This window comes from Opisthorchis viverrini (assembly GCF_000715545.1).
Source record: "Opisthorchis viverrini unplaced genomic scaffold opera_v5_63, whole genome shotgun sequence".
NCBI classification, from domain to species: Eukaryota; Metazoa; Platyhelminthes; class Trematoda; order Opisthorchiida; family Opisthorchiidae; genus Opisthorchis; species Opisthorchis viverrini.
In genome coordinates, this window is record NW_008751719.1 from 19,239 (window position 1) to 45,298 (window position 26,060).

At 42.3% G+C, this 26,060-nt stretch overlaps 2 protein-coding genes across 2 annotated transcripts in view; one reads left to right on the forward strand and one right to left on the reverse strand.

The window, feature by feature from the left end:
- Window positions 1–1,905: 1,905 nt before the first annotated feature.
- On the forward strand, window positions 1,906–7,508 carry T265_04031 (hypothetical protein; the record flags this gene model as incomplete). The annotated part of the gene is made up of 7 exons (XM_009168666.1): window positions 1,906–2,043; window positions 3,600–3,657; window positions 4,724–4,807; window positions 4,889–4,984; window positions 6,405–6,503; window positions 6,540–6,674; window positions 6,940–7,508. The coding sequence occupies 3 exons, from the start codon at window positions 6,486–6,488 to the stop codon at window positions 7,039–7,041; spliced, it is 255 nt and encodes an 84-aa protein (XP_009166930.1).
- The window catches only part of T265_04032 (hypothetical protein), a gene marked incomplete at both ends in the record, with an annotated part of 27,690 nt that continues 8,567 nt past the window's right edge, over window positions 6,938–26,060 (reverse strand). The window contains 8 exons of the mRNA XM_009168667.1: window positions 6,938–7,395; window positions 8,290–8,338; window positions 11,049–11,272; window positions 12,238–12,509; window positions 14,550–14,707; window positions 19,847–20,313; window positions 21,143–21,222; window positions 23,819–24,311. Of these exons, the coding sequence (XP_009166931.1) occupies window positions 7,330–7,395; window positions 8,290–8,338; window positions 11,049–11,272; window positions 12,238–12,509; window positions 14,550–14,707; window positions 19,847–20,313; window positions 21,143–21,222; window positions 23,819–24,311 (1,809 nt within the window). The remainder of the gene's footprint in view (window positions 7,396–8,289; window positions 8,339–11,048; window positions 11,273–12,237; window positions 12,510–14,549; window positions 14,708–19,846; window positions 20,314–21,142; window positions 21,223–23,818; window positions 24,312–26,060) is intronic.

Genomic DNA, 26,060 nt, shown 5'->3' on the forward strand with positions numbered 1-26,060 from the left:
TGCTGAAGATAATATTGCGAACGAATAATCATTCTCCGGTAGTTTCATTCACCCCACGATTATGCTCTAGTTTTGGTGACTAATACTCGGGCGCATCTGTGACTTTACTCATAGCAAAAGTGTGCAATTAGCAGTTTAGGATCCACCTGGGTTAATAGCTTCGAGTAAGTACTATTTTCCATCAGATATCCCTTCTGAAAGTGCTATCACTGGATACAAGAAATATGTGGCTTTCGGCGAAACACCCATCTGTATAACATTTGTGTTAACGGGGATCTCAAATGAATATCTCGATTTCGATGCCCTATAACTGAATCTGCCTCACGACCTCATTTCATCTGACAGGATATTCGAGGTATCACGGTATATTTCCTTGATACAACACACTACAGGGTGCTACGAGTCGCTACAATCCGCGTAGACGTGCAGAATTTTGTGTTTGTTAATCCATCTGTAGTCTATAGGCAACTGGAATGCTCATCGTCAGTAGTGTCTAGAGTTTTGTATGCCATAAGTTATCGTCACCAGCTGACGGGACCGCGTACTCGTCGTAGGGTGGTTGTGGCTACCACAATTTCCTTCACCGAGGATTCGTTGAGGTGGGATAGGTTGCTGCGCATTGGAAGTGGTACTGATATAATTGATACGTAAATACAGGATTGTCAGTGAACTCTGTAGCTGAACGCAACTCCCACGCCATATATTTCACGGGTCATTGCTTCTGGATCACCGGACTCACGGAGTGAGAAATGTGAAAGAGCTGAGTTCGTCCTTGGTGTCCCGAGATGTATAACCAAGCTTGGGTCTTGTGTGTGTTTCGGAGATAGCATACATTATTTTTAAGGGAATATAAGGTTTCAGCGCGCATTGCCTGTTTGACATAGAGTACGGTCCCTAAAAGCTCCTATGTGAGAAGGATCTCCTGGATTTAGCAAGGTATCTTGTTATATATCGGTACTAGGCCTCGGGGTACATAAGACCCATCGGTCAGATTACTGACAAGCAAATGATCCAGCAACGTATGCTTGTGTGGTGGGAGTGAGTTGGGGAGGGACATCGGTGGACTCACAACTATGTAAGCAAATCATACTTCCCGGTTGTCTAGGCCGAATATGTGAGTTTGGCTGAGGTATCCCATTTTGAGCCTTTGACTCTGAAGTCTGACCAACAAGACAGCGGGAGGATGTATGGTTTCTTTCGAGGACCCTGTCCATATCTTCTGGCTTAAAAGTCTGACCCGCGAGGCACCTGGCAGTAGGGTTTTTTGGGGAGGCCTTTAATAGTCTGACCTGCTCGGCTTTAGAGGGCTGGCCTAACCCAAGGTTGCCGGGAGGAAAGCACTACTCTCTCACTCCTGATTTGGTCTTTAAAAGTATTCCGATCCTATTGAATAATGTGACGGACGTCACGGTCAGTTGTTGGGTGATCGGAGTGTGCGGTTTTTAGGGCCGACCTCGGGGAAGGCAGTATCGCTGCTTGCATATGTATGGAAATGTTGATCGCCTTTTGGAAACATCCTACCTGCCTACACACTCCCATCGCAGAGGACAGTATGACATTATCCTCAGACCGCCTCGCTGCTGTTAGTCTGACTGGTCCTCTTTGGCCTTCCTGGAATGTTTGCACCTTGTGGAAGGAAGTTCCAGCCAGTGTAGCAGCACTCAAGGCGAACCACCACGTCAACGTGATAGTTTGAGCCATACGATATCATTTATTGCTGCGCTTCACTGTAGTTGTTGGGAACTTTATAGTGTTCTGCGGTGCAACTCCTTCCTGCATGTAACTAGAGAGCACGACTAGCTGACGTGATACTAAATAGGTATGGTCGGAAGGGTCATTTTAGTGCGCGAAATTAGCTTGATTAAGTTTTTCTAAACATTTATCGATTGCGGGTCTCGAGTTTGGTCGGATTTGAAATTTATCTATATTTCAGGCACACTTTTTGTCGCGTATTGAACGCGCTCTCGACTTATGCCGTGAACAACTGCGAACACAGACCACTGATCCTATTAGCTTCGATCGCGTTCTGCTCGGGGTGACGACGTAAGTTCCAGCTGTTGGTTGTAATTATTTGGTGAATCCGATTTTCTGTTCTGTTCCATTCAGACAAAGATTGGCCTGTGATCTTGTGCTGCTTCATTTTTTTCTTATAGATTATGAGGTTACTTTGTCCAACCGGAATTGTTTAAGTTATAAGACGTCCCATGTATCGGCCAAGGTTTCGTCACACTAGAACCGAAAACTACGGTTGGTGTTTGACCCTAGGATATTGTGCGGGCAAAAACAATACTATCGGAACATGCAGGTTCTTAAATGTCTATTAACTCGTTATGTAACGGAAGATTGAACGGACTGGAGAAGTGTGAAAATTGAGGAGAGTTCTTCGGTCTGACTTTCGTAAGAAACAATGAACAGGAATGAAGATCGATCTTACAACGATATATATTCACTTAGAATTCACGATTAATTTTGTGAAAGTAAGTTCGTTGGTGAAGATCACGGGAAATAGGACCAAACTGACAACCTCTGATGAACCCTGACCGTGATAGTAGAAATAGAAAAGACAAAGTCATCACGCTTTAACTGTGTTCAGTAAACTGTAGGTCGACAGTCAGCGGCAGCTAGCCGATGAGGCGGGTCTCGTTCGGACACTCGCTCACACTCGCGAGTAGCACTGAAATGTCGGTTGAATCTAGGCTCTGAAATCTGGGAAACCGATAGAGATAAAGGACCTCTGCGAACGGAAAAGGAAATCAAGAGTTCACAATGGAAGCGGACTGTGAACACAGTTGGTTTGAGTTTGAGTTCGCCGCTTTTGCTAATCCACGATCCCTTACCTTTGGATAACTTGCTGGGTGCTCCTCGTCGCAATACAGAATGACGACTTGGGCGAATTCGTAAATAAGAGAAGAACTGAGGCAAGCGGATCATTAGTATAAAACAACAAAGGGTAGGCTAGAATGTGAACCTCTGAGACCCGTTTGCACTGATATTCAGCGAGTTTGAAGAGGTAGCGTTGTTGGCTATTGCGGCTCATCCTCTGTGTGGAAAGCCACTATTCCAGACAAAGTTATGATCGCATGACAAGGCGACTTCGTCGCAGGGCGATCAACATCACGGCTTCGGTGGTGCCAAACGAATCCAAACTAACAGACCAGAGATTCGCTGGGTTTGCGAGCAGATTGGCGGTCTGTCTCTCTTTTTTTACTTCATGCAACGCTTACTGAGGCGCACCTAATTTCCCAGGCTTATTAATAGTCGTTTGATGACGTCAGGTCCTAATATTTATGACAAAACACGGTTTGAGAAGATAAGACAGCTCTCGGTGTGGTATGTCATATCGCTCTAGAAATGAAGGAACCTGAGTCTTCTCCTGTGGAGGGAAATGAAGAAATAGCGAAGGACCTGGCCAAAAGTACAAGCTGAGGCGCATACTCTTTGAAGATTTGGAGATGTCGTCTGGTGCCGTGCTTTGTACCGACTTTTAGCATACGCATACTCTAAGTAAACACCTACTCTTCCTCGTATACGTAATGGGTGGGTCTATTTTGGAGCTCAACTTGATATAATGGATAAAACCGTTTACTTTGTCATTTTAGTCCGGCATCTCCAATCCGAGCTGCCTTGCTGGTATACGGTGATCTGGTCTATGAAGCTGTAAGTATCTTTTTTGAATTGGCGCTAATGGAGCCACCAACATTGCTGTTAAAGTGATACTTGTAATTTGTTGCGATGTTGTGTGCACGATGCCTCATAGTCCACTGTCCGTTTTGGTGAGGCCGCTTCTTATAGCTTTACGACCACCTCCTTGAGCGTCACCTTCCCTTAAATTTTAAGATGGCGGTGTCTTTCGCGTCGTAGACCACAGAACTGTAGAAACAAAATAACGTTTGCCTTTTTGAGCCGTCCAGGTTTCCTCTCTCCATGCCGTCTTCCACTATTAAGTACTCTTCGCTCTTTAACATTAAGTGGCTATTCTTTTACTACGACTGCCTCATGAGCACGTTCCTACGAATAAAACAGGTAAACAATACTGATAAATGGAGGCCATGATAGACGGTTAGTGTGCCACTAGTATCTAGTTGATCATGTCTATCATACAAGGGTGAAGTAGAGCTTGTAGGCGGTTAATGCACTGGGGCATGCAGTGACAAAAGCTCTTAAGGATACATCAACTACAAGTTCTCAGTTTGCAATCCTAATGACTTCCAAGAAAAAGTTGAATATGGATTCCCTTGCGTCGTTTGATATAGATCGCATCGACAGGTCAGTAAATCACATCTGTTGTTAGGGAAAGGAGATTTTGGAATTTTTGGTGTAGATTTTGTCCTGCAAGAGTAGCCATTCAATGCTGAAAAGCCGAGAAGCACCGTACCGCTGTTTTATCCTTATTGGGAACCATGAGCAGTGCACATTTCTTTATACTCCAGAAAGTTTCGAACTCCCGATCATCTAGCTACAAGTTTGAACTCTTAACAGATCGACCACGAGCGGCTTCAACTACAGGACAAAGTCTACACCAAAACTCACATCTGAAAGCAAAATACCTACGAGTAAGCTTTCTGCTCATCGATTCGATACTTATGGAAGTTGACCTTTTCTTGTAGTATTCCTGCTTTATGACATTTTCCACCCTCCAAAAAACTGATTCGTCTGCAAATCGTTCAATACTGCGTCACATTGATTCTGTATAGTGCTACCTACTTCGATATTTGACTCTCAGGAACTAAAGGCTCCCAGACCGAATGGGACTGCGTATTCCGCAGTAATAAAGGACAATTCGGGGACTCCCTACAAACTACAACAAGTGAGCTCCAAAGTTTTGGATTGTCAGGCAGATTTCCCCTTTGGTCTCGTTGCTGACTGATATTGTTTCCCCCTTTTGTAGGTCCAAGATTGTCACAATTACGTTCTAACGTCACTAAATACACTACGATCTGCAATCGAAACTGGCGAAGTTGATCAGCTGGCCACTGACCGAGATGTATGTTTGCGTTTGACCAACTTATCTATCCCTTTTCACCTTTGTGCTTTGATCAGTTCTCACTTGTAGTTCTCATGATATCATGATATCACTTCTAAGTCAGATTCAGTGGTTAGGTAATTCGGCAATACCAACCTCAGCACTGTGATCTAAAACGTTACAGTCATTTTAGAAAGTAAGCTTGCCAGTGCTTCAGCTTGTTAACTGTATAGTGAATGAGAACCAGTACGTTTGGTCCGACAAAATCACCTAGCCTTTTATTCTATTTCTGTGCTTTTGGGAATATCGCGTGCGACTGAAATCAGAAGTGTCTAATAGATGTGTCGCGTAAGTTACCTGGTCGCTCCTGAATGCTTCAGCTCCGTTTTAACTTAGGGTTATAAAATCCGATACTTTGAATATATAGAACTCATAAGATTCTGGTTTCGAATTAGGTTATCTAGTGGGAAGCCGATCGTGTTCTGGCGTGAGAAATGCTGATGGAAACACCCAAGGCTGAAGTGCGTAATTTGAACAATAAATTCATGGTTTTGTCTGAAGTTATTTACCACGCCATGGTAAGTAAACAATTAGCTAATTGTGGATGAACTCCAGTTCGGGAACAATATGTGAGTGGCATGTATGGAGTGGGCATGCCTCGGAAGTCGGGCGGATCCATTGTTAATAATATTGTTAATGCTCACTAGAGGTCTATTTCTACCGTAATTCACTTCGTGGGTAATAAAACATACATCTGAATCTGGTTCTACATTGTTCCTCTGTATAGTTAGTACATATAATCACACCAATCGATCTTAAAATGGATTTGACATGCAGCCCAACCTGTCTATGCTGTTAACGGTTTTTTGTATAACTTCTACAGCGGCTTATGGTGAAGTACATGTGTGAACTAAAAGGACGCGTCCAGGTGACTCAAACCACCGAATTCGTGCTTACCAGACTGGCGCTCATCTGACTGAGCTAGCGAGGACGCCATCCAACGCAGAACGGTTTTTTTTCACTCCTACTAGATGCATATGAACCATGCGTTTAATCATTTACTTTCTGTCAGATTATATGGGATATTGCAAAATACAGCTTGCAGTTCTTAAACCTCATCCGTTTAACTAGCCAGCCCAAGTTCTGCAACTGTCGGATCTAGGAGCTCGTCCAAGAGAATGTGAAATCTTTTCTGACGGTTTATAATATTCACAATGAAGTATTCTAACATTCAAACTAGTCCTTGCTACAGTGAGGCAGCTACCAAGACTTTTATGGCATCAGCCACGTGACTTTAGTATTTTAGAAGAGGCGTATTGAATCATAGCGTCGGACAAATATCATTTCGCTTTGCATTTAATCGGTGGTTACCAACTAGTATACTCATTACACTGTGGGCTCGCTCGCTGGGGCTAACCTATTGTTGCCTTATTCACAATAGTTTCTCAGAAATTTATTCAACGGAATTCGGGACGCTATTGGTTCTCTCACTCACCCCCCGCGCAAGACCGTTGAGGAACATATGAGCAATCCAAGTCGGGTACATATCATTTCCGCTGAAACTCATTTGTCTTAGAAATGCTTCTATCCACCGATTCCAAAAGATGTGGTATTGAGTTTTTTCCTCCGCGGTTCGATCATAGTATTCGCAGCCTATGCGTTAACCTACAACGGCCACGATAAGCGTTGGGAGATCTCTGGTCGCCTGAGTGTAAGTCGGTTTGTGTTTCGCCAACTTAAGTTCATTCTGTTACCATTCTACTGATTTCTTCTGTAGGAAACATTTCTGTGCGTCCTTGCATATTATTGCTCTTCTAGACATTAAAATCATGAAAACCCCTATTGGACTATATCTAGTGTTTTGTTTTTTGGACCAGAACCGTTTATGTATGCCCACTAATTGCTATTTTCTCGTAGATCCGTCTTTGTAAAATTCAAGACTTCATTTGATCTGGTGTACTTTTTAATCTCCTTAGGTGGAAGCTACGTTACCTCGCCTACAGAAAGTCATGCGCCTGCTCTATATAGCGCTCGATACGGCGTCCCACCTGATGGACCGAGTTGGTATGCCCAGGTGATAAGAAAATTCCATGCGGATGGGACCGCTCACTTTCTGTGATATGCTTGTAATCAGTCGAGTTTTTTTTAATTTCCTCTTCTGTATCCCACTAAATCATTCAAGGTTTATTGGTGCGCCCTTTACAGTCATTTATTAATGTTGTTCCTCTGTTTGTCTCTGCTTCGTCGTTCGTCAACCTATGCATAATTTATTTTGTACGTATCTCCTGAAAAAGTGAAGAAGAAGCAGCGTCGTTTTCTTACAATAATTTTTTATTCTAACTCCCTGGAAAGAAACCGTGGGTTATTCAAGTGCACCTTAATCGGCATTTTGGTAGCAGGTTATTTCTCAGGGTTGCGAATTTCGTTTCCACCTGTGAAAAGCAGAGCACAGCATTTGAGTCAAGGATACGACTGGTGGCAGATAATTAGTCAGTTAGACGGGCTATTCTCCATAGGCATTTTGTCAGTCTTTTTAGCTGAAGACATGGCTGGGACGGATTAACTTAGCGGGCCATCGTTACCTTGTAACTACTAAGCCCGAAGAAAAATATTTATCCCCGGAAAATTGCTGTCATTCTACCGGCTTTCCAAATTACATGGAAACCAGTTTTTCGTTCCATTCACAAGTAGTTTTTTCTCGTCAATTTTTATTTCTCAGTGGCGTGACAACAGAGTAATGAGAATAGATCATGGTTGTTTCAACTGGCAGGTTCGCTATCCACCCGCTATCTTTGAAGCAGACCACTCCTCCCCTAGTAGCTGGTTTGGAGCATCCCTGTGTGCCGGTTAACTGAAACAGGGGTATGTAGTCATCTGCTTGCGTCGCCGAAAGCGAAAGAGTGATACATTAGGTTGATTTGGGTCTGTTATCACACATGTACTGGATGTTTGTGTGCGTCGAAAAAGACAGAGACAATGATGAGGCAAAGTGTGATTGCGAACGCCCGCTGGAGGAAAAATATAATTCGAACATATCGCCGCCGGTGCTGCGTACGTTGTGTTACTAACGCAGTCATCTGTAGTGCTCCGGGTCCGCCATGCTCACACTGATAGTTTTGGTTCATGTGAGACCTCATTTTCTGTTATTCCAATACACCATTTTACCGGTACCTGAGTACTATGAACCGAAAAAATGGCAAAGTACGAAATCAATAACACATGATAGTCATGATAAAATAAAAATACACGAAGTACACTGGCATAAAAAATATCAATTCCACTGTGATGCCTACCTCACACTAATCCCAGTTACAGAATTCGCTTACCGGTGTGTTTTCGTCTCCTATGTACAGCGCTTCATTTTCCGGTGTATAACTGAAGTAAGAATTGAGATAGCATAATTTGCGCGCGATCGTGATATTTGAGATTGAGAATCATTAACTCATTTGTATTTTTTGACCGCGAGGCCCTATTCAGACCGTTGGTGTGTATACGATATGTTCTCTATGTCTATTCAAACGTTAGTTGCCATGTGTGCTTCCGCGGAGATCTCTCCACGGAACATGTTCAGGTTAGGTGCTTTCAATCCCATGAAGGACATAATTCGAGGAAATTTAACTCACTTCAGTAAACGATGCAGTGCTGCACAGTTGGACCTGCTTACAACCGCCAAAATGGTATATTCTCCGATCTCTGTAAGCTGGAAAGCAATAACACCGCATACACTAGACAATTCATAGTTCGAAAGCGGAAAAAATTGATCAAGGATGATGGACCCTAGTTTGAGAACATGGACTGTCTGAACGAGTTAGCTACAGTCAACACAGCGGGGTCGGGTGAGCATCCTGCTCAGTATTGTTAGCATATCCCAGAAACAAGGTGCATCCGAGTTACGTGATTTGCTTATTTCGGCCCGTCATTCTCCTAAATGCTGAGCATTAGATCGGGTGGTATGGTGCATCAAATCGATGGATCAAAACTGGACCTGTTTGCCCCTACGAAATCAAACCTTCCACGGTGGTATCTCGTCAAGGTCATTCAGTCCACGCGAATATTGCCTGTTTAAAACGTTCGAAAGTGAAAACCTCAAATTAGCTGTCATAGAAATACTGGTGCACATAATTCCGCTTGTTTTATACAGGTGCCCGCATGAGGCTCTCGTGAGGTAGACATCATAATCCGACCCAGTAATGTGAACCTGCTAACGAAATTGTGCGATTCATTCATACATTATTGGGACCCTCCACATGGAATCGCACTCCATACGCTATTCCTCTACATAAAAAACGGTTCTAGGCCTCGACAGATTTTCAAGTTGTAAGTGTAGCATTCCTCCACCAAACAAACCATATGTCGGGAGAATTCGTGCGGTTCAGTATTTTCGGAAATACTAATTCTTTTTGCCATCAGAATTTTCCGTTGGCGTACAGCGAAAAGTTTTCTCTCTCCAGAGCAGCACTTAGTAAGCACCGTGACTGACAGTGTCATCTATGGGATTGACCTAATTTTGTATGCTGCGTGAGGTGAACAGAATCAGGTGATACTCATCCATGCCAGACTTGGCCTCGCTAAGGTATATCTCTATTCCGTGGCTAGATGCTGTTCATATCATTTCTTCCAACTAAATTAACAACATGTTTCCTTTGTGAAGCCAAAAATTCAAGGTTGTGCGTCTCATTGGACAATATGAGCGAACAACTGCATGTGCACACGTTATTGCCTTAGCGGACCTCAAGAATAATGAAGTGAAAACTTGAATTTCCACAGGAAGATCATTGAGTTGAGGGAGATCATCTCCGAGGGACTAGGGAAGAGTATCTGCGAAAACTTTAACAATGTCGGATTACCCATATAATTTCGTAGAATATTGGCAACCAACTTCGTCCATAACACTTTACTAGTGCTCCCAGATGGTGCTTATCGAAAGGTATGCCTGCGTGAATTTCCACTGCACTTGTTCAGAAAATTTCCCACGCTGCTGCACGATATTAGTGATGGGATAGATGATAATGGCCAGGTTGACAACCTCAGACAATCTCAGTATACCTCTTGTTGTCCCTGGTTTCGTAGTCCAGCAGCCTTCAGTGTGTTCAGCATCCTCCGTCCCACTGGCCCCATCCGGATTCCAGCCACCAGCATTCTTTAAAAAGCGAATAGAAAGATTATTCGCATAAGGCATTCGTCCACCTGGGATCAGATATATCACTTCAAGCTATGGTTAGCAATTCAGTACAGAACAAAAGCCTAACACATTGATTGGAAGCAAGACCAAACCGCCAGAAACGGTCCTAGGGTCTCATCCATCAAATTATTTGAGAAAGTGCTTTCTCACCTACGGAATGAAAACTGGCATCCTCAGAAGGAACGTTGTAGTCTAGTTATCTTCGTCAATCTACATGTTGAAGTTGAACCGAAATCCCACTTAAATGCTCTCCCTCGTTTGTTTACTCCAATTAATCTTAGATTAGACCTTCAAATGCCGACTTTCATTCCACTTGTCACACAAAAGTGATGGATAGTTGATCAAGTGTTTTAGTGAAAATATGTTTGTTTCATTAAGAAAAATTATATCATCAATGAAATCATTTTAGCGGTTCACCATATTTCTACCAGGATAATCCGATTGCTGCGATCAAACGTTTTGAGTGGGGAAGTCAACTTAGTGGTTTTAAACTACGGATGGTCTGAAGTTGAATTTATCGATTTTCTACACTAGACAGGGTGTACAATTAAGGTGCATTCTGCTATAATTTATTGATCAATTAAATAAAATTTATTTGGTTATGATGTTAAGTGCCTAGAATCCGGAGCGATACACTCAGTAAGGTTTGGCGCTGCGTGCTACTCACTCAAGAAAGACATTATCATCATAATCAACATCATCATCAGAAATGCCTCATATTGGCTAAAGTTGTTTTTGTTTCAGTCGAAGTCACTCGTTAGATTGGCTGCTGACTGAAATGGCACAGTCCGTCGAACACTAACCAAGAAATATGGTAGGAAATACTCAGTATAAAGGGCATCATGTGGTTGGTGATGATTTAACGGTGAGCGGATTTCTGCTAACTTTTTCCAAGTCACTTACTTCTGTATGTGGAGTAGCTCCAAAATCTGGTGCAAACTTTTGTTGCTGTTCAACGTATAACTGGATTCTGGGAATAAATCTGTCCCACAAACATGGTGCCTCAGGGCAATGAGGTTTGCCTGGTGGTGCTTAGAAGACCAAACACCGAGTAGTTCATCGAAAGTCTCCAGTGAACCGGCTTTGAACTTTTGGTCTGACTGGTTAGCCATATCCGTTGAAGCGAGCTGAAATTTAATGACAATTTAGGTGCTTGCCCTCAAGAAATTGCAATTGGGATAAGATGACCATTTGAACTAGAAAATCAAGTGCATCTGAAAAATTGCCCAGGAGTTACGGGGTTTCCATAAGTCAGTGGGTAATCCAAGTTTTTTTTCATTTAACTCCAAAAAGCGCTTGTGCACCAATGCGACATGAATTTGCACGTACTATGTACTACTATATTAAAGTCCAAATGTTGAGCCCTGTGATTCGATTGGCCGAACTTTTAGCGAAATTCCGTCACTGTCGGTCTTTGGCTATTGTTGATTCCTTTCTTCTATTCTTATTGCGTTCCGCGTCATTCCCCATTTGTTGCTCTGATTTTGTGCTACATCGCCTTTCTTACTTATGACCTAAACGTAACCTACGCTGTGCACTTGTCGCCGCGCGTTTTGTCTGAATTAACACGTGGGTTTCGCTATCTTATAGCCACGTTGCCTTGAGTGAATAATGGTAAAGTTTCCTTTAGTCATTAGATATCTGTATTTTATGACTCACGCATACCAAGAAGGAGTTCCTTCCTACAAAAATTGTCTTGAACGTGTAGGTGTCCCTATTTGAGTATGATATGTCTCGCAGCTGAAAGCCCTAGAAGAAATTCGCCTAAATTTTCACCAAGCAGACTCCCTGACCAGTCACTTTGTTAACAGTGTCAGACTGAGTTCCAAATCCACACCGAGAATATGATGGATATGATGTGCGTCGGCTAAAATACTAATGATGATGAAAATACTAAGGCAACGTGAACCTCGTGCAGGTTATTGTACTGTGACAGGCTTCATATGGGCGGTCACGAGGACCTGTTTGATGCAGTATGAATAATATCTAAATGGCTGTCAAATCGAAGACTCAGCTAATGTATTTTTAAAACCCTGAACCTAGCCGATACTTAATGCGACAGACGATATCCATTAATCAACTTGCAACTTACCAATTCGGCCATCCGCGAACAGTACTCTTCAGACTGCTCGTAAGACTGAGGTACGTCTTTTACACATTCACTTAGCTCGGAGCTAAAACAGTCTACGTCACTGTCCGTGTCAGAGTCATCACTGCTGTGCAAATGCACGATACGACGTTGAACAGGATCACCGATTCGATGATGCTTGATGAGTTCTTTTAGATGATAAATTGCGTTTGGCCGCATGACACGACAATGGGTCTTTCCGTCATTTGTGGTAAATAGCTGAGTGAAGACAAAACCTAAAAGTATCGAAAGGCATGTGTATCATGAGGGTGATCACCAAGATGCAGTAGGATGTATTGCTAGGTTGCCCGTAAAACTGATTCATTGTTGCCTGACGACCAAGCAGCTTCATGATTTATGCAGCGTTTTACCAAATGTTTGAACTCGTTGAATTCTGTTCTTCAAAAGTGATTGTTTCAGTACATCGGAAAAAAACTTACAGGGAAAAAGTGAGTGCGAAAACTTCCGGGGCTTACGATGGCACCAAAGAAGTTCTTGAAGTACAAAACGATGTACCCAATGCGAAAACGGTGCCATGAATACATGTGAACAACAGGTGAATTTCCAGCAAGAACTCTTCCTTCAGGATCTTTTTTACTAAAGCAGATATTTTCTGGCTGCATCCTTATTTTTAGTACTTGCTTCTTACTTTGCCTGCTTTTAAGGTGTGCTCAGTAACGTGAGAAGGCTTCCCCAATAGACGGGTAGTGTGTTGGGATGAGGTTCGCGGGTTCAATTTTCGTTATTGGCGGTCATCCCCCAAAAGTTGACATCGGCACTCAGAATTCCTATACCAAACTTACATATAACCCATTCACTGATTAGCTTGTTTTCTCCTCATACAAAGCTTCATCTGATGAAAATTCAAACTCCTCTAAAAAACTGAATTCAGCAAAGGTATATCTGTAAGCCCCCGTGCAACATCTGTTATCCTGAAAAACTCCGGTTGGTCTTCGACAGGGCATTGGAACAAGGGTTTCCTGACAAGTTAATCTGAGATAGACCTCCTTGCTTCTTACCTATAGTGCCGGAGTGACTTTCGTGAAGCAGACACACAAGTCTGCTAACATTCATCCCTCCAGAGTCACGATAACCTTCAATCATCTAGACATCTCAGTCATCCTCATAGTAAAGTCAACCTATATCAAGAAGCACTATACTCCTATTACGGGCAATCCTGTGCAATGCACGTCGCACAAATGTTCAGTAAGATTGGGAGCCAAGATCTCCCGGATACATCAGTGTGACTAACTCGCACAGTGACAGGAACTCCATCATGGAGTTCCCATCCAGTCATTACGCGTTGAATAGCTTCTCAGATGGAAAGTTCATGCATTGTGTATATTCTATTATGAATAGCTCCTCAGCGAACTACCGGAAGGCTTTGATTTCAAACTCTGGAATTTCGTAGAATCCGCACTCCTGATGATTGCCAATGGAGAGATAAACAGTCGCACTATGCTTCTGGGCTTTTCGGCATTGGACGAAGTTCCGAATGGAATCTTACATCTTATATTATCACTAGAAAGTAACCGTTTAATCGATAGGCCATTTGATCGGTCACAACATTACCAAGTCCATAACCTATTGATGAAATAGATTGCGACGGAATTACACGAGTTATACGAATTATACCACGTCTTCTCGCGTCACATTCATTTAAACTTTGGTCATATATACCGAGACGCGACATTCACTCGCACTGATCATTCAATAATCTTAGTATGATTAAGTATAAGCTTCAACTCTAGTGATATGATGATGAGAATGATTGTGATAGTAGTGGTTATACCGATAATTATTATTATAGGGATACTAATAGGAATAAAACAAGCAGCAGTGACAAAGTGCACTTCAGGGTACTACTGACAGCTCTGTCTAGAAGACCTGTTTTGGGACAATCGTTATACGACATTCTGAGGGCTGATCTTCTCACGGAACAAACAAAGGCCCAGGAAATGGCAACAACACTGGCTGGGGTGTAAAGATGTGTACTTGATTCATTTGTATTCCAGTTTCCAAGTTCCTACGGAGGCGGAGAAGCGTGTGCATCTAGGGTAAATGCGAATTCAGGCAGCGAAATTTATAGCCTGACAATAAAAACTCTATGATAAAGATCGCAGTTATGAACACTGTCAGTAAGATGTAGCTTTGACTTAGGCTTCAAAACTAAGCATGTAGAAGGAGGCCCTACTGAGTACTGATGCGTATACAGTCGGCAAGAATTTATCATACGACAATATAAGCTGTCCTTTACTCTGGACAACATAAATTACCTTCATCCATAAATATGCGCATGACTTTGATAAGCTTCTCCAACCAATGTGTTAAGTGGTGGTTTTTTGGCCACAGAAGTGTGAACGTCATCTCCTCAGGTTGCCACTTTTTGTACATCAAATTAAGGACCGAGTTCCATTTTTGTTCGAAAGAAACGCTGTGCAGAATAAAGGCATATGTGTGTAACAAGAGAACGTCAAAACATTAACTGTCATCCTCATCCGAGTGAAAGTTGGATTTAGCAAATTCTTAGAAGTCCCCCATGAGTAAATGGAAGGTTGATCTCACTTTTGAAGAACCAAATATGAAATTATAACTTTTCAAGAAAGTGCATTTTCTCTCCAAGCGAATAGGAATCGTCGGTCAACAAAGTGCAAACGGCTAGGCTAAATAAATTCGTCACGAAAATCTGTTCCCAAAGACAGACCACCTCCCAACTAAGACCACATCACTCCGGTCCCGCAATAGTTAGCTTCAAATTATCACCATTTGGTATTCCAATAAGAACCTCCCAAAGAATAATTGGGGTGCAAAATTGGTGTTTTAGTTTCTTAGCATTTGGACACAAAGTAGACACAGGCACAGCGGATGTAGATGGTCCTAGATACCATATTTTTCTCTCAGAAATATACCCCTGCTACAGCGAAGTTGCTTGAGCCCACTTCTCCGAAGAATATCTAATAGCAACCCTCAAAACGCATGATTTACTGTGCGATCCTCAACAAAAAGGCCCTTCTCAAGAGACTTTCAACTCTTTGTTCGAAAATATCATCAGGTTCACCAAATTCATGGTTTGCTACTGATTGTCCAGAACAGCGAAAGGTTCGGGCTTCACATCAACTCAGATACTATGCTGAGATAATATGCGGTGATGGCGGCACCCGGTTCTATGATTCTGAAATAAAGAATTGGAACTTTAGACATCTTCAAATACCAAGACACACGTCAGAAGTAGTTAGACGGAGAGAGTGGTATGTTTTGAACGGATCAGGATTTCCGTTAGCTGTTGTTTCTCTTGCTGGATTTTGAGCTGAAGATTTATCACGAAACAAGTGCAAGTTGTTGATACCAAAAAAGTGCATATTTGCAAGCAAAATCAAAAAGGCTACTCAACTCGACACACTGTTGAGGCATGCAAGTTAGGAAGCACTATCAGGTCATCCCTAAAGGACGGGCAGACGGAGCTCAAAGCAGGCGAAAATTCAAATGCCAACGCTAGTGTATACTCCACGTAGTCAAGAAGCAGGCACATGTTTAGTTCATTCAAGCGCAAAGTGAAACTTTGTCGATATCTGGTAAAATGTACAAGGTAAAAGCTACGGACACTGTCGCAGTAATGACTGACCATCCAAATTCGATAAGCGTTTACTGAGTGTCATCATCATGATCATCAGCTGTATTGACCGCGTGTTTGTCGTACAGTGGTTGTAGCTTCCAGTTTCGTTCACGGATGATTTAGAAAGCTGGGGCAGGTAGTTCTGTATTGAAGGCAGTAGCTGATAAATTCTTGCGTAAATATAGAGCTGTCAGTGGAGTTTTAAGTGGGGGGTTGGGAAGGAAGCCATACATTGAAGGCAATGGCTTGGATGCACGAGCGCCATTGAAAACGCGACTGGACCACGTCTCTAACTATTGATGTGGCCCGTTTCGGGGTCTACTAATCGTAGAAGCCAATGATGCTTCTACAGCAACCACCACTAATCCAAACGTCCACCTGTCAGCTCCCACCTCCAATGCGCAGCAATGTACCCCACCTTCCCAAATCATCGGTGAACGAAGCTGTGGTAACTACAACCACTGTACGACAAGTACTCTTACACCTGACAACGATGATGATGATGCCGGTAATTTATTCACCCAATGATATCTTCAGTGCAACTAAAGTGACATACCAGCTATTTCAAATGACCCCACATGGAAACCATGGAAGTGACAGATGAATTCAACGAAAAGGTTTGGATGAGAAGTTTCGCTTTCCGAAAATGGCTCCAAAAAGTAAGCAACCAGATACTGCTATGGGTCGGAACATTGCGTTGCTTGTAGCTGATTATCCACGATTATCGGTGAGCAGCGCGAAGCTGATTTTATTCCCTCGAAATACAACGCCTTGCTTGCAACCTGCAGACTTTGCGGTTAAGTTAGCCCGTCGTTTTCGTCTATTACAGCGTGGTATGTAAGGCTCATAGAGGATCCTACATCAGCGTCTACTATTCCATTACAGATAAGGCAATTAAAAATGTTAATAAGTGCACTGTACTTATGTTCTGCATGCAGATATATGAACTGATGCCAGTTGACAGAATATCAGAATCCAGGTTCTCCAGGCATGTTGGGGTGTAGGTGGAATCAAAATAAGTGCCAAGATATCCAGTGCACTGATGTAGTCGACAAACCTTCTCCTAATCTCCTTGAAAACAGTCTTGCTTCACCAATTATTTCCTAAGTTGCATGTTACGTTTTTGAAAATAATGCTGTTTTAATGCGTTAAGAAGTGGTCATGCAGCCAAGGTAGGGATCTTGAAAGTGAAATTCTGGATCCCAAAGTTGTGGGAACCGAGAGTGGTGCGCCTAAGTTGGTATAATTCACAAGGCTATGTAGACGGCTCAGAATAATTACCATCAAGGACCACCGGAACCTAATTCTTGTGCATGGACTATAAACGTCATTTTTGTACGGTAGCATCTTCAGGAATTATGAAGGAGGATCACAGTACTATTGCACATGACCTTAGTATGACAATCCGGTACACGTACGTTCTTCCTAGCTCGCGTAGTTGATGGAAAGTGTTCTCCGCGAGAGAGCGTTGCTCCAAAATAAGCCCAGTTCGGTCGTCCCTATAGAATGAGCTGTCTTTGTAAGGGGCTTGCTATATATATATATATATATATATATATATATATATGCTGACAAAAAAATTTTGCCTTCACTTGCTTCAGACCACTTGTGTTGTGGTCCAGCTCTTTGCTTTTAACCGTGGGGACTACTTCACAGCTTTCGAAGTTGCACTTCTGCTTTGACCCTTTCTTCCAGCAACTTCAAGTGTTCAAAATCGTCATATAATTTGTTTGGCTTATTGGATGTAGTGAATTCGGGTCTTACCAATGCCAATTATTTCATTGATTTTCTCACTTTCCCACCGTTTGTGTTGCAAAGGGAACTGATGGTCAAGACTGGATTGTTCATGTATTATTGACCAGGACACCCACAGTGGTTGAATGAATCCCAGTCGACCGATCTCATAGCACTGGTCAAATCATACACAACGAAATATCTGATTGTTTCAGCCTAGGAAACTATCATGCATGATGAAAAAGGTCAAACAAATATTAGACTGCGCGCGACTGGAGAAATACTGTATAATTTGAAAACAATCAGGCAATTTCACGCACCTTTTGAAAGCCTGTTTCCAATGTACTTCAGCGTTGAGGAATCGACTGGGATATTCCGTATAAAAAGCATTTCGCTCTGGCCCTGTCTTTAACGCATCTTAGGGGCCTAGTTCAAGACTGGTAAAAGACAAACCAACTGACCGTTATTTTGGAAATCCTTTCTTTTTGATTACAACTTGTGACCGCGTAACAGTAAAGGAGTGTTTTACTCACGAATTAGTAGTTTGTTTGATGACGGACGGTGAGCTCCTGCTCCTGCACTAGGCTGCTGTTTAGTTAGCGACCTTGTGTAAAACATATCACCTCAGTTTATAATGTAGGCACAGTCGACTTTGATTATTCAGGCAGTAGATATTATAATGGCCGAGAGGTGGCCGGTCACACACTAGAGAGAGGTGTATTGGTCCGATGGAATTTGATAGTAGAAGGTTGATAAGAGAGTTTGAGCCAAAATGGCACTTGCAATTTTGACAGAGCTATTTAAGCGAATGAACTTTTGAGAGGAACCAAGTGATGGGGAGATTCAATAGGCATGTGCGGAAAATATACCCCTCGTTCGTATTCCCTTACCTTTCATACAGACCAAATATAATTTCAGGTGAAGAAGTTTGGGAATTTACTCAATTAGCTTGGCTAATTATTGGCAGTTGTCACAATCATTAACGGGCGTTTTAAATAAGTAGTTTGCCTGATCAACTAATCTAGAAACATGTATGAATGAATTAAGCGTAGCTCACCTTGCATTTGTAACTTGCTGTGAGAGAAAAAAGGTTGAATTACAATAAACGTGTGAATGGGTACCCTTTTCCAATCAACTTACACTGTTCCGTTGGTATTGTTCACCGGACACTGATCTCCAAAGTCGTCCACCATATGAATTTCATTGGCAAAGAAGAACGTTCTTGTTAGCCTGCACAGACAAACCAAACCTGTGTTATAAACCACTGTTAGTAATTCGACATCAGGTTAGTATTATAATTCACCAGAATGCTTCAGCTATCTGTTGTCGACAAGAGTGGAACAGCGAAGAAGTTTTCGGTAGATTTTCTGGTACCTATAGCTGGAATTTGAAAGAACTCCTAATCCATTCAGTGAGTAGATTACAGAATCAACAATAACATTGTGGATTCTTGTGACCTAGCTCTTAATCTCGAAGGGAATTGTCCTTCTCTTAAGGAGTCACTCTGAGGTGTATCCAAATTGATTCGTTCTGAGATGAAGTATCTTCGGAGTATTTGTTCCGAAATAAAAAACAATCTTTTCTTGACATCACAATCGGATTTTATTTTGGAGGCTCATTGCAACTCGTTACTGTGATCGCCTTTTTAGTCAAAGATATACTGTATTCCGGAAGTGTCTCAATGGAATTCAATCGTACTGAACATATTCTATTTAGCTTTGACCAGCTGTGTTGGCCAGATATCCATATAAATCCTAAACCCCTCCGAAGTTGGTTTGTATTCCAGCACTCATAAGGTACCAATGCACTACAAAACAATCTATTTACTTATCACCTTGCAAGTCTACGTACGGGGCACAACTAGTTCGGAACACAAGCATTCAGGTGCTTCTGGCCGGAAGGTTTTATTTATGTAAGTTCTATTTTGAAAAGATAGTGGGAGAGAGAAGAGAACTGAAGGCTTGCTTACCATAAACAGTAAAATGCGCCTTTTCCCCTGTTGCTACTACAGAAGGCTCTATGAAGATTACCGTGTCGTTTAATGTTGCTTTGTTTACGATGAAACAGAAAGAGCAAACAATATATCGTCTACTAAGCTTCGAAGGCCGGCGGTGTCCAATAGTATTTTTAACAGAAGCATGTGCAGGTAATGGCAGTTATCGTGGGTACGGCAACCTCATCATCTCTCCAGACCAGGAACGATGCCTCAATTCCTGTAGAACTTACTGAGTGACACGCTGAGTATCAGTGAAGAAGATGACCTGATTATTGTGTAGTTTCGAAAGACGCCTCTCGAGCCAACAACCACGGGCTAGAATCAGACCAACGCCGCATTCGTATTTGTGGATGACTGAGGAACTCCAGGATTTCAGTTCTTCCTCATTGAGGGGCAAATATTTTCGCATGAATTGCAGACCTTGTTGCGGAATGTTGTGTACTGGTAGCCATTTACATGCCATCAGTGTCACTTTGGCTAGTGGGGAGGCTTCTGATTGCCTCGCGATACATTTCAGTAGATTGCACCATCTCACGGAAGGTGACAGCGACTGGCTTCGGTAGTTTTCGTTGGATACTGAATTCACTCCGGAGTTCAAGCGAAGGCAAGGTATGAACATGATGAAACTAAGTACCTCACAGTCGGAATGTGGTGGATCTGGATAGCTGACAATAGTCACCGTTTCCTCCGCAAATTTCTGAAAAGAAGGGATCCGAAAAGTAAGTTAAAATTGTTTAATTTGGGGACCCACCGTTGTAGCTACGACATTGCATGAAAATCAACCATAATTAAATATTACGCATTACTATGGCGTCAGAGACTAACGTGGTAAGAAAATTAAGGAAGTAGCGGTGAAAGTTGACGCAAAATGAACGTATACCGAATTCCAATACGTTCACTGCTAGTACCAGGTTGACTCTCGGACCTGTGGAGCTACATGATGAGGGGACAATTGCTTCACCATCCATTAATCGATTTGTGAACCACTAACTTTGCTCAGGAGATTGTAACTTTTAACGTGTTTTATTGCCGTTGAATTCCACGAATGGTTCAAAGATTTATTCAGTTGCAAGCTCATATCCCGTTTTTCCATAGTTGTGTTGTTTTGGGAAAAAAATATTGTCGCTGAACACCTTGGAATAGCTTCTTCGTTATTGATGAGCGGCTGCTCTCCGCGATCTGCATTAATCCGACTGACGCAAATGGGGTAATCGACAGGATTAATTACATATTGTCGGCCTGTGGTGCGCATCTTTTTCGGACATTACCCCGTTTAATGCACACCTTATTGCGCGCGATTCCAAGCGGATATGTTGTTACTGAATGATGCGAGGCGAAATTCGATAAATTCACTTCCAAAAGGGGATTGTATGGCAAAAGTAGCTTCAAACGGCCGAACACATTATTGCATTTAAAACTTCTTTATGCCCACCGCTTTTGTGAGGCTTTCTCTTGTGTGTAATTCGATCACATAAGTTATCACTCCATTGGGCTTTGGTTACAGGGTCTTACAGTAAACGACTTACTTCGTGTGATGACTCAGCCATGAAGTGCCGTTGAAGAGATTTCGTAACTGGAATTACTTGTAGTAAGACTTTTTCCGTATCTGCAAACAAATTTGACGGACAATTTTGACTATCTTGCATTGGAGAAAGCGCGCCAAATTCATGTATTTTACTAGTAAAAATGACCCAAAATATGTTGAACGGCGAAAGTTTGTTTATTTGATTAACGGTCGCCTGTACTCTGAATTTTCTCGGATGTAATCGAGGAGAGATTGCCTACCGGATGTAATTTACCTGGATTTATGGCTGCACCTCTGTACTTAGCCTTGCTCTTATCTGTTTGAAGCGAAAATTTATTGGCACCTTGGTCGTTTTGTCTTTTGTCGTTCCCTTCAGGAGGACTGTAACAAACAAAACTCATCGCACACAACTTGATAAAAAAATTTAAGACTTCCAGGTTCGACTTCTATCCACCTGACAAGACAGACAAAACGGAGACTACTCCGGACTTGTCCCCAAATACCGAACAATTCCCAGTGACTCTAAAACAAACAGCATGTCGTCGAGAAGAATTGATTACAGTCCATGACATGAATATTGCGTCTGAGACGTTTCGCGAATGTAACAGTAAACGCCACATAGTGTTCAAGGTCACCCTACCTGATGACACACTAAAGACTGTTTCTAATGAACAAAAAATAACCATAAAAATCGGGATGATTTTAATGGGATCCTACTTATTACGTTGGCAGTAGGTCAGGCTGCATCAAACCCCAGAAATAAGGACCGACTGCAGCAGAAAGCGAAGTATATGCAAGTTCATGTACGATTTGTACGTAATTTAAGTACTGTTGGTAACCTGCAGTCCTATATTGTTTCCTTCATTGTAGACTTTGATGGAATTAAGGCTTGATTAAGGCTGGAGTGAACAGTCGTCTGTACCTCAAACGAATCTGAGCAGACACGGCAGTAAATTCAACGTGTCATAGTGTTGGTATAATAAGAATGACAAACGTGACATTCTTTTTAGATTTCTTCAGTCTTAGACGTTGAATGTGTATTTATGAGTTCTGATCGTTTTATGCGCAATGGATCAGACAAGTGGAAGCACTCGATAGGAAATAGCGAGTTTAAGATCTGTGTAAGATGACAACCGTATTTAGTCAGTACGTTTGAGTTTCCAAATAGGTCTCATCTTAAAATGGAAGTCAGTCTATCTGGAAAAGCCCAGAAATATTGTATCGCTTTTATTTTCCTGCGAAGAACCATCAGTAGTGCGCATCTAACGAAGATTTTGGGTGATTCAGTTCCGCAACACTCTGTTCCGTACCTGAAAGAATGAAAATTTGGCAACCAATGGCTGATAAAAAGTGCAAATAGCACCGGGATTCCTCGATAACAGTTCATTTCATGCGATCCGGTGTGTCCCCTATAACTTCGGAAGTGGATGATCCCTGAAGCTAGTTGGACATTTTTTTATCAGATTTTTCGCAGCTTGTCGGTATCAGAAAACTCTTGGAGTTTCAAGTGGGCCTTCGCGCTGTAAGCCAGTTAATTCTGAAAACCTGTGTAGCCACTCTACTTACGCAAAAATGAAAGCCAGTCTGCATTATTCCGTTGAATTGTGGATGGCTGGCCAGAACAAGCTGAGTTATTTTCGTTCAGTAGACGTCTTACAGTTGGTATACTAGCCTCCAGGTGGCTGGCTGGGTGTGTGGAGAGTGTTGTTACCTTACACGTACCAAATATTTTGGAACCTGTAGGATTGTCCCATGATGGCAATTGGATGGACAATGTTGGCGATAGGAAGATCAAGGTTCATTAGGGGTCTGCTCGCCTGAACAGTGAGAGCAAAATTTACATGGTTATCATCATTTTTTAATGTCACTCAATTAGGTAATCATGGTAGCAGAAGAAGCATGAGGGCTAGGATACTGTCATGGTGCCCAAGCTCAAACATAAGCAGCCTGGATGCCAAGGTTTAGGTCGAACCATGGATCTTCCGGTCAGAAAAGTCGCGGCATAACCACCAAGCTACTTCGAATTCACATAGTGTGAATACCAGTCCGTCGAACAGAAACGGTAATTTTTGATATGCCTACCAGATTGGTGTTAATACTCTTGAGGATTTGAGGGAAATGCACAAGATGAGTTACTCGTTTTGATGTTTTGCATTTAGTGGGTCAACTGTATAGCCAATTTTGACGTACGTAGTGTTCTGTAGTTAATCCAAATACTGGTATGTCTTTGGTGAAATGACTGTTCCTTACCCAAAAGAAGCATCTTAGTAGCCATCCTAGCTTGTGCTCCGGAATGCCAGTAATATTTATCATGAGTGACTTACCAGGCAGACCGTAGTACCGATTCTACGATCTTTCTAACTTGGTCAACATTAGGTAGTGAGGTGTTGGCGTCAGTACAATCCCAACAGGAGGGACGCATGGCCTCACCGTTACTTCGAAATTTGAGGTCGAAGCACCATTGTTTCTCAATGCTTTTCAAAAATTTGGTCCAAACACACGAAATCACTATTTCTTTTCTAAACCTTCCGAAGTGCTGTAAAATCAACGCTTTCACAAAAATAATGTTCAGAGATAAGAAACGTTGCATAAATAGAAGGGATGGTGAAAAGCGTCCAACCTCCCCCTTATATGCCTTTTATTGTTTATGTGGAGAAAAGGCTTTGTCCGTACTTACCCGAGATCCACTTTTGTAAGTTCTTGTTTATCGCGTTGATCAACGTGAATCTGATCTGCTTCAGGGTAACGTAAAAATGATTCACTGCATTCTCTCTCCTTAAAATTATAACAAAATGGGGGAAGACACGTGGTAAGTTAACACCAAACACCGATTTAGTTTGCTTCACGATGTCAGTTTCGACATGTCTAACTGAATCGGCAAGAACACTGAATTGACAGCATTCAAGTTTTTCCGTTTTCGCCTCGCCGTCGCACTTGAGCTCCAAGCTGACAAGGACATATCCACAGTATTGCAGTAGGCTTTTGAGAATATCTGCGAGAATAGAGGCCGCATCGTACGATAGTATAATCATAATGTCGCCAAGTGATCCATTGGCAATCCAGCAATCGTTTGGGTTTTCCAGGAGCTTGGTAATCTGATGTTTTACTCTAGCCAGTCTGACAGGACTAAGCACAGCCACGTCTGGAAGTCTTGGGCCAAACCATCGAACCTGAAATTGGAAAGTAGTTAACGTTTTCAAAGAGGTGAAATTGTCAAGTAATGGAAAATCTAAGGTACACAAGCTCAAAGATATGATCCGTGCAACTAGGTCCATATTTTTTGCCATAAAGGGCTATTCGGATGAGTGTACTTCCTGATTCGTAATTCTTTGACCTTTTTCAAGGTAGCTGGCTCAGTTGTGTTGTTCATTAAACGCAACTGACATCCTCACAGCAAAAGTGAAGAATATGAATGTCTGCTTTTACTGATGACTAGCTTTAAACAATTTACACTCCACAGCTCTGTATCAAAAGTTTTCACAGAGAACATACGAGCGACATTATCAGTGGGTACCCACCACATTTCTTATTATCCAGTTCGAGGTCCTAAAAGTACACATAATGACTCACAAACAACTGCCTAAGTGTAAAGCTAGCTTCGATTTTATATTTTGGATTCACTATGATGTAACTAAAGAAGGATTTATCCTTCCGAACTATTCAATTGCAACTCTAGATTATGGTGCTCCCGACACCCGGACATGCGATATACTTGAAGCTGGACAGATTCCGCTTCATCCTGGTCCATCTTTGACGTGTTGATGGTCGCTTCTTTAGTAAGGAGTAACTGTGAATAGTTCATTCGCGATTAAGGGCACGTCGAACTCTCTCTTTCGGTCAGCTAGTCCATGACATCACGCGGCATATCGCCTCAAGGTCCACATGCGTACATATATCCGGGTCGGTATGTATTAGTAACCACCACAATATGCGACTGTTACTCACTACAAAACTGGAGTAGAATCTTTGACTACTGTAGCCACGTAGAACCGGTCTTTGTAACTCCCCCTAATGCCCTATGGGTCCATCTGCCTCCTCAAACTACGCTAACTGGTAGTATCCTGCTCGTGTCACTTATCCCTGGTCCTCAAATCATCGAGAGAGAGATGACTATCGTAGGAAGTAAACTACACTCTTCTCCAGCAACGTTCTGTCAAGTTCAACTCTACTTTAGTCGGCTTATTCCAATTCCGTTTTCTTTTGAATGTGGAAATCCGTCAAGTAAAAGAGAAAACGGCTAAAAATTTCTGCATTACAGACGGGAATACCTAAAATCCTCTGTAACAAAAATCATGAATCAGCCACCAACCATTCTTAGTTCCATCAAGCCATTTAAAATTGCAGTCTGGAATTTTCGGTTGGTCAGTAAGCTCACTGTCACTTTTGATGTTTTTTTACAACTCCGAAATGTCCACATGACGTTCAAACTCTATCTACCATAGCAGAAAAAATGACTGAATGATTAGCCAGAAAAGTCGAGGCGGTATTCTCTAGTCAGGGTGGATTCATTGTTGTACTCGGCATGCCTACTGAATTCACTCCGCTCAAATGGAGCCTACTTAACTGTCAACCTTACACCTTGAATATCCAGAGGTCGTGAAATACAAATCCAGTTATGAACCCAATGAAATCCTCCATACAATGCACAGTAAAGTCGCCGAAACACACGTTGGGGTGTGAATGTTTTCATTGGTGAGATGAAGGTAAGGGACCCCGAGACAGGCCACATCAATGGCTAGAGACATTGTCAGATATGGCCCAGTCGCGCCCTCAATGGCGCTTGGGCATTCAAGCTATATCTTCAATGCATAGCTCCTTTTCCAACCCCCCCCCCACTTGACAGCCCACTGACAGTGCTGGATTTATGCACCAATTTATCAGCCCCAGCCTTTAATACGCAGCTACCTACCCCCCCCCCC